Genomic DNA, 8,891 nt, shown 5'->3' with positions numbered 1-8,891 from the left:
CGTAGTTGTACAGTTTTCGATGTACCTGAAACATAGTCTGTAATACATATTATTGTGTTTAAAGTTTATTTTAAAACGTATTTTTATTTTAAACGTTAAAATGTTTACGCAAGCTATGGAGGTTCGAGAAACACCAGATAAGTACAGGCAGAGCTGCTCTCACTTTCACTTCCTCGTCAGGTTGTTTGACAGCTATACTTCCTCATTGTAGTTTGACCGAGATTAGTTGTGTGTGTACTGGTCGGTGTAACAGTCATGAAGGACGGTACTGGAGCAGGAGAGCAGGCGGAGGTTTCCCGCCAGGAGCTTTATGAGGATTATGTGAACTGTTACCTTCACCAGTGTGTGGAGGCTCGGCCGTGCCACGATAGGCGGCTGCTGAAGAAAGCGGCTCAGTATTTACTGAGGGAACCAGAACCCAGAGACACTTTCACCGTGTTCCCATTCTACCAGGCTGTGGGCGAGAACTGTGAACCCATGAGCACAAACTGCAGGAAACACCTGTGTGCCTTTATCAAAGCCACCGAGCTGCTGGAAACTCTCTGCGTAAATCTGTTCCTTCAACCCTGGAAGAAAGAATTCAAGACACTGAAGGTGCCACTCTTTCTTTTTCTTTTTCTTTCCTTCTTTCTTTCTGTCTGCCTGTCAGCCACTTCCACCAGGTAGGTAAATGTGAATGACCTCATGCCTGGAATGCAAACGATGTGTGCGCATCTGAGTCAAAGGTTACTCTGTAGGCTACTCATTTCCGTTGTGGAACAATGCTTCAGTGGGCTTTAGCGGAGAAATACCTTGCCTCAGCTACTGTATGAGGGGACCATGAGGGCCGAGATGAACCTGTCTGTAACTAGAAACCCACACGTCAGCCGCGACGCCTGTCAACATTGACGATCTTACTCCTAAGTACCGATGGTCATGTATTGACTTTACAGTGTCGCTACACCAGTCTTAGAGCTCAGCCTTCACCTTGATGTCCACTAAACGCCTGTAAAGTTTCATGACTGTATCTTGGACTAGTGAAACTAGCGTGGTGACAAAATCTATCCACAGATAGACACCTGCCAGATTTCTCAGAAGCCGCCTCTGTTGTAGTTCCCCCTGCAGTAGGTGTCTTCAGGACCACATTTTGCCATGATGACACACACTGGTTACGTTAACAGAACCTTACACAGCGCCAGAAAACAACCAGTTGATAAAGTTGCTGTATTTTTATTTCCTGTATCTTATCTGTCATCTGTCATTTCGCAGCAGGTTTCACTTTTGTGTTTTAAATATGGCTTGATTTCCATCAATAAGTAAACTGTCTTTTCTGCTTCTCAGAGTTTCTTTATGTGTCTTTATGTCTTTATATCACCCGACTCTTGGGCTGGTTCTGAATCAGTTTCTGTCTCTTTTCCTGTTTCATCCTTATCTTTAAATCTTGAGCTGCACAGTTGCACTTCAGTTGCACCTTCTCTACTTTCCTTCATCCTGCATTTGTCCCTCCTTTGTCTCCTCTCTCACCATTTCTTCATCTGTTTTAAAAACAGTTCATCAGTTCATCAAGCAGTACTCAAACTTTCATAGGGTTGATTACAGTAGTCATGGATTATCAGTTTATTGGTAATGCATGCAATGCAGTGATGGAAGCGAGAATGATGGCAGCGCTGCTGCAGCAGGAAAGCTAGTCTTAGCCAGAACAGTAGCAGCTTTCTTGCTGTTATAGCATACGTGAACAGGCTTTGACCCATCTTGGCTGTCAGAGAGGAAGTACTCCTCCTGGAAACACTTGTAAAGACGCCTTTAACTCCTTTACAAATCACATTTGTCAGTAGCCATGCAGCCTTTCTCAGGGATGCATGTCAAGTCAAGTCAGGTCATTGGTAATTGGTAACCTGGCATTATGAAAGCTGAATTTTTTACTACAAACCTATCACATCCAAGAGTTCATTCCATATTGTAGTACAGTAGTGGTAGAAATCCTGTGTACCAGCCTGGTAGCTTAACCTAAGGACCTGATACTGTTAGTTTCATCACAATCAGTAATCATTAGATTTTAGATGCATGGAAATGTTTGTCCTGAGGTGGCTCTGCAGGTGTCCTTATGGAGTATCAAAAGTTGTTCATGAGCAAAAATGTACTCAGTAATGTTAACAGCAATATGCCCTTTAGATATAGGCTAATTAAAGCTGGTATTACAAGTCAAGGATTTTAGGCCTTATATGGTAATACCAAGCTGGAGATTAAGAAAAGAAGAATTGTCTTCTGGTGACCATGAATATTCATGCCACATTTCATGGCACCTCTAGACCTAAATAATGAGCTAACAGATAGAGGGACTGGCTGACATCACAATAAATATATTGTTGAAATCCATTGTCTGAATCATTTAGATCTTTGTTGATTTGTTGTAGTGTTTGGTATTAGTTGACATATGCTCTCAAATTACAAATAACTTGCAGAACAACTCATAAATAATTTCCAGAATGATAAAACTGAATTTTGTGAAGTCTTCTTGTTCACGGCTGTGGCTCAGGAGGTAGAGTGGTCACCCACCAATCAGAAGGTCGGTGGTTTGATCCTCGGCTCCACCAGTTCGCATGCTGAAATATCCTTGGGCAAGATGCTGAAACCCAAATCGCCCCAATGCGTGTGTGAATGGGTGAAAAGCACTATATAAATACAGTCCATTTACCACATGGTTATTTTATTTTGGAATGAAACTTCAGTAATGGCTCCAGATGATTTTATGAGTTGCTCCAATTCCTGTTTCTGTGCAGGATGTGATAGAAAGAGGAAACACATGAGAGCACAGAGTGATTTAACAATGAGACAATGAGATGGAGTGAGTAGGTAATAACACATTTAGGAGTTTAGAACAGCAGTGTTTATATAACCCTATTAGTTTTTGCAACAGTTGGGACCTGTTTTTAAGCTTCATATTTAATTCATGTTTTTACTGTATTACAGGGGGTTTGCTGGAAGTGAATGTTTGAACAAAATTTAGTTTACATCTTTGATATGTAAGTAGGAATATGAAATATTTTTGAAATAGAAAAAAGGCAATATTACAGACAGGTGTCATTAATGCCGTATGTTTAGCTTAACTTTACACAGGTATTATAAAAATAATGAACCTGTTTAGAGTCAGAAGTCAGTAAGTCCTGAGAACTCTTTTGTCACATAATAAAAAAATCACCTGGAAGCTGGAAACTTTTGCCCTGCTGTTGAGGTAGAGTCTGATGATGGTGATGTCAGCCTGACTCATAAATTGTCAGGGTGATATTATTGGCAGACCTGAAGACACTGCATCACAGAAAGGCCAAAGATGTGTTTGATGTCATTCAGAAACAGCCCCATGTCTCACTTCTATACTACATGCTAAGTGTGTACAGTATCTCTTTACAATAGTTGTCATTACAGTTGCAGTTAGAATATGTTACTGTTCAACTTCACAAAGAGACAATTATGTTGCTGCATCACCATCAGCAGTTTTTCCAGCTGCAAATGGGTCCTCCTTTTGCATGGGATTGTGGGACAGTAGTGTAGAGTTCTTAGTCTGCATACAGACTATTTTGAGCATTCTTAGTTTTACACACAACATACTCGAAACCTACCTAAGATTAGTACATAGTATTGAACAAGAACATAGCTAGTGTCTCCCTTGCATAGTTTGTCCACCAGAGAGCACTGACAAGTTTAGGTTTTTTTTTTTTTTTTCAACTATAAAATGTCCCACTTGTTGTATAACTTGGTCAAAATTCTTTAATGACCGACTGTAAGAGGTCCTTGATAAATTACAATTTATGTGTTAAATAATAGATTAAATGTATTTCTGTTCCTGTGTCTCTTTAAGACTTTTACAGGTCCATTTGTTTACTGTCTTCAGCCAGCCCTCAGCAGTCCTACCATTCAGTCAGTCCTGGCTTCTATTGGCTACCTGCCCCATACTGACACCCCACAAAGGTACAGAACAAGGAGCAGAAGAAACCAGAACCATACCATACACACACATCCACTCGCACATAGTGTAATAGTCTTGAACTTCAGTTAAGTGAGTTAGACTTTGACTTGGCACTAAAGAGATTATAAGTCTCATTTACAACGGACACAATGAAGGGACACAATGTTAAATGTCAAAAATGTCAACAGTGAGCTGGGAGGACATTTGAGGGCATGGGTTGCCGTAACAAATCAGGGAGTGCATGTTGAAGCCACCAACACACTGGATTCAAGCCAGCTTCTGCCATCTGTGAAAGGCATTTGGTCCACTCTTCTCATCACTTTTTGTCTTGCTGTCCTTAGTTGTCCTCTTTATTGTTTGATGAATTTCAGTGAGTTCAGACTCTGTGAGGATGCCAGCCCAGACAGAGCTATACTGGTGGGCTTTGAGCTGCTGCTGGCTAGGGTGGAATGTCACCACCTCCTGGAGCTCCTGGAGAAAGATCAGCTGGGACCACAGGTATCAAAAATCATCTAGTCATTTCTCATATTTGCTATATTATAGTCCAGTCAAAGAGCAGCTACTTAAACTACAATCAGCTGCATAGTTTAAAGCCACTGTTTCTATGTGATTAAGGCGTCAGATGATTGTCAGATGATTCTGATGGGTCTGATCTGAGGGCAGAGCATTTCTGTCTGTCACATTGTCAAATCCTGCACAAAGTGGCTTTAAATGGCATGAAAACAAAGAAAGTAACATGCATAATGTGGAGACAAAACCAGAATCAAGAAATATAAGAACATTAAAGGAGGAATATAGTTCCAGGCTGCAGTGAGCAGAATTCAGCTCAGACATTGACTTTTATATAGAGAATGACCTTTCGCTTTGATCAGTGACAGGAATATACCATGAAGTATAAACACACCATACTGATCTGATACTCATGTTTTATTTGTAATCTCACATTGCAGGAGTGGCTGGAGATTCTCCAGAGAAGAGTCAGGCCCACAAAACTAGAGGAACCCACAGAAAAGAAGACCACGACAGGGCAAAAGGAAGAAGAGAAGAAGAAGCAAGATGCAGATAGAAAAGAGGTAGGACAGAGAACAGAGTGCTAGCTGACATATTAATAACTGCAGGGCATTTTGTCTTGAATCAGATATGATTGTTGGCTTTTGAACATACCCAGCCATAACAACCTCTGATCTCTGTTTTCTTTCTCCAGGTGCCTCTGTATTCAGACACCAGGCTTGCAGTGAACCCCCAGTCCAAGCCTCGAAAGGGCCACCTCATCAGTGCAGACCAGTCCATTATGGAGATGCAGAGAACCTACCCTGACCTGGCCTTCAGGGGCCGCCCTCTGGTACCAGACAAACAAGCAAACAGCAGCAGAAGCAGCAGTAAAACTGTCCATACTGCCAGTGATAATTACAGTGATGATAGTAAAGCTGTTGAGCTCCCCAAAAGAGACTGTATTAAAGGCACCAAAGCTGCTCCTGCTGACAGTAAAAATGATGGAAGCAAAGCTGATGAAGTGTTGGGTGACAATGGCAGAAGTAGTGGTGCTAATGACGGGAACAGTGGAGGGAACACCACTCCAGGAAACACCACTAGCAGCAGCTTCAGTAATAATAATGGCAGCAGAGTTGATGATGAGCTCAGCGGTCCTCAGGCCATTTCCCTTCACATCACACTGAGAGCTGGACACAAAGCAGAGCAGGGCCTGAAGCCTGGAGAGTCTCAGCCAACAACAGAGCCTACTGCCTGGATGCAGCAGCAGGCTCCAGCAGGTAACACACACACACACACACACAGTGACAGCAGTGAATTTGGCAGTCTTCCATAATATCAGTCACTTTAGACCAAACTTTTATTACATAATAATGATTATTGTTACTATTATTGGAATGACAACACTTCTCAAGTCAAGGGCACAGTAGATGCTGTGTGATAATGTCATGAGCTACTACAAACTTAATATTTCTATTTAAAAAAAATACACAAGTATTCCCTGTCACTCCACTGCTATATTGGACATCATGACTATTTTTATGCCCAGTGCAATATATATCCACTGTGAAAAACATAAATCAAAACACTATACTGTACATCGTAAATCAAATCAAAACCTTCTGTAAATTTTTAACAGGAGAAAAAGCTTTAGATTATTAGATGTTTAGAACATTAGAAAACTGGGGCTAAAATCTGTTCATCCATCATAGTATACCTAATTTCATTCAAAATGAAACAAGTACTGGACAAGTATGTGTGTTGTTGGCAAAATCAGGAAATGAAATACCTGACAACTCCAGGCAGCTCTGTCCACAGTGCTTAAATAGAACCAAGGATATTCAAAAGACGGCTACCATAGTTTAAACTGTGGCAAAATGTCTGATGTTGTTCATGTTGTTACATTACTTAGCCACTTTTTAAATCCTCACTCTGTCCTTGGTTTGATGTTTCATTTGCTGATGTATTTGTCTCAGGAAACAAAGGTTTTATTACTTGTAGTACTGAAAATAAATTGCATCTTGCAGTAAAAATGTGACACTTTTCACAGGCGTGCAAAATAAGACACCAGCTAAACCAGAGCTTTCCTCTCTGGGCTCCATTGACGAGGAGAAGGACCTGAGAGACCTGGCAGAGAGGATGGGCCAGCTCTGTGTGCAGGAGAGAAAAGATGAGGTGAATAGAAAGGGGGAAAAGAAAAGAAGAGAGGAGAACACAAATCAAGAGATGAGGAAGAAAGGCAGAAAGGCAAGTACAGAGGGAGAGGCAGATGAGCAGAACCTCAGGAAGCCAGTGATGGAGACAGGTCCAGCCCAGGGCACCGATGCCAACAGATGCACCAGATCGTCTCAGTCTGAGAGAGAGCAGAGGCAGCTCACTGTGCATCACCCCTCACCGCTGACTGTAAGTACAGCAGACTGTCAGAGCTGCACAGGCGCAGGCAGCACAGGGAAGCCGCAAGAAGGAGAAGATAGTGAAAGAGCAGAAACAGGCCGAGGAGAAGAGGAGCAGCTGGCGCAGAGCTTTGTTATTCTCTAAGCATCACTAGAAGCATCATAGCAGCAAGGTTCATATAAAAAACTACTGAGCATTCCCAAAACTAACATAAGCTGTAGTCAGTCTACAGGGCTAGGTTTAACCAAAGTACAGATGAAACAGAGCAGAACTATTGTTTTAAGCCCAATACCACACACTGTGTACACAGTTGGAAATTTGCTCTGTCTGCTCTCAGGAATTTCTTCAGCTGCTTTGGCTGCATTATAACAAGTTTTGGATTAGAGGCCTTAACAAGACATGCCCATACAGGGCTTTTAAATTGCTTTCAAACCTCGTGTTATTCCAGCATGGGAGTATCCACACTATTCCAACATAATCCTCCCAACTGGTCATCCTGTACACAACTAGACACGAACAGACAGTGTATAGATCCTCTTTAATTGTATCATATACATTGCAGGCATATTTGAAAAAACGGCATTTTGTGTGCTCCTCAGCTGTTCTTCAGCAGGCTTGTTTACTCCATTACACATATATTTACTGACTGTTGGTCTGTGTACTTTAACACCTGTCAGTTAATGTGAAATGAATAGGAGGCACCGTGTCTGTGATTTAAATTTTAATGGTGAAGTAACCCCTTTATTTACTTTTATGTATACTGTTATCTTATTTCAATCAGCCTTTAAATTCTTTTAACCAGTTCTCGAACCACACTTAACATTTGACTTCCAGATTAGGTCCAACTGAGATTGCTCTGTTCTCAGTTCAAAGTGAAAGACATACTTACTTTACTGACTATCCTTGTCACTCAGTCCTCACACCCTCTCAACACTTGTTTTGTGCTCTGTCTTTGACCTTATCCCAGATTGATTACAGGCTGACTACAGATGTGTTCCCATTCCGTTTTTGTTCTTTAATAACTTATTGTCACATCTTGCTATCATGAATTGAAAGATGAAAATGAGGGGGAACTTGAAGTGTGACAAGTACATTTACACCACTTTCATAATCTGAAACCTACTCATGAAAACGGGGTCAGCCCCAGTCCACTCAGGAAGACTTGGGAGATTTGTATACATATAGAACATCGATACTGGGGGCGGTCTGGTTGTCTAATGGTTAACCACATATCTATAGCAGCCACTATTCAAACCCCGGCTGGGAGACCTTTATGCATGTCATACCTCTGTACCTCTCTGTGTATGTATGTACACTTACTGTACAAATAGATGGACAGCAGAGAAGTGAGCTCTACTACAAAGTAAGATTTGTTAACATTGGAGTACACTGTAACAGAGATCGCTGGGACTCGTCTGTGCCACTGTTCCTCATGTGGGACAATATGGGTGTTCACCATACTTTCACTAGCACATTCTATGAAGTTTTGTCTTTTGTATCCTGTCCATATCTCATCTAATTTTCATGAAATAACAACAGAATAGCTTCTTTTAAACACACACAAATTTTGGTGTTATGAATGGTTGGGCTTTGTTGCTGTCTTATCTCATGTATTGTGAAGATTTGAATAAAATGTCAGCTCATTGGTCATTGTTGTGCTGTGCCATAAGATTCTTATGTTACCAATGTCAAAGCAATATACTTTTGATATGTTAGTTTGCTGATTATGAGCAGGTTTTCTCTAAAAAAGATTGTTTAAACAACCACACAATAAATTTGTCTGAAAAACATCAAATACAGATGGCAAGAAGGTTCTGGGTTTGGTTTTCTTTGTGAAATGTTATCCTGTGCGAGCAGTCAAAATTACAATAATTTAGGTCTTTAAATCCAGTTTTGACACAGAGCCCCTTAAAGAGACAGGATTGCAAGGATACTGTCTGTTTGAGACATTTGTAACAAATTTGTAATCAGACAAATTACCAACAACACCAAAAACCAGGGAAAAATCCAATTCTGGATCTTTCTGCTAACCAATTATTATTGGTTTCCTTAGAGCTGTTTTTTT

General features: G+C 41.0%; 1 protein-coding gene across 1 annotated transcript; it reads left to right on the top strand.

Annotated features, from left to right (window-relative positions):
- The first annotated feature begins 167 nt into the window (after positions 1 to 167).
- si:ch211-189a15.5 (uncharacterized) lies at positions 168 to 8,476 on the top strand. Its single transcript, XM_018693465.2, has 6 exons — positions 168 to 594; positions 3,836 to 3,945; positions 4,315 to 4,441; positions 4,894 to 5,016; positions 5,148 to 5,712; positions 6,483 to 8,476. Exons 1-6 carry the CDS (start codon positions 256 to 258, stop codon positions 6,968 to 6,970), a joined length of 1,752 nt encoding a protein of 583 aa, XP_018548981.1. The 5' UTR covers positions 168 to 255; the 3' UTR covers positions 6,971 to 8,476.
- The last annotated feature ends 415 nt before the right edge of the window (positions 8,477 to 8,891 follow it).

This window comes from Lates calcarifer, linkage group LG16_LG22 (assembly GCF_001640805.2).
Source record: "Lates calcarifer isolate ASB-BC8 linkage group LG16_LG22, TLL_Latcal_v3, whole genome shotgun sequence".
Lineage (NCBI taxonomy): Eukaryota > Metazoa > Chordata > Actinopteri > Centropomidae > Lates > Lates calcarifer.
This window is presented reverse-complemented; position numbering and strand designations above follow the sequence as displayed.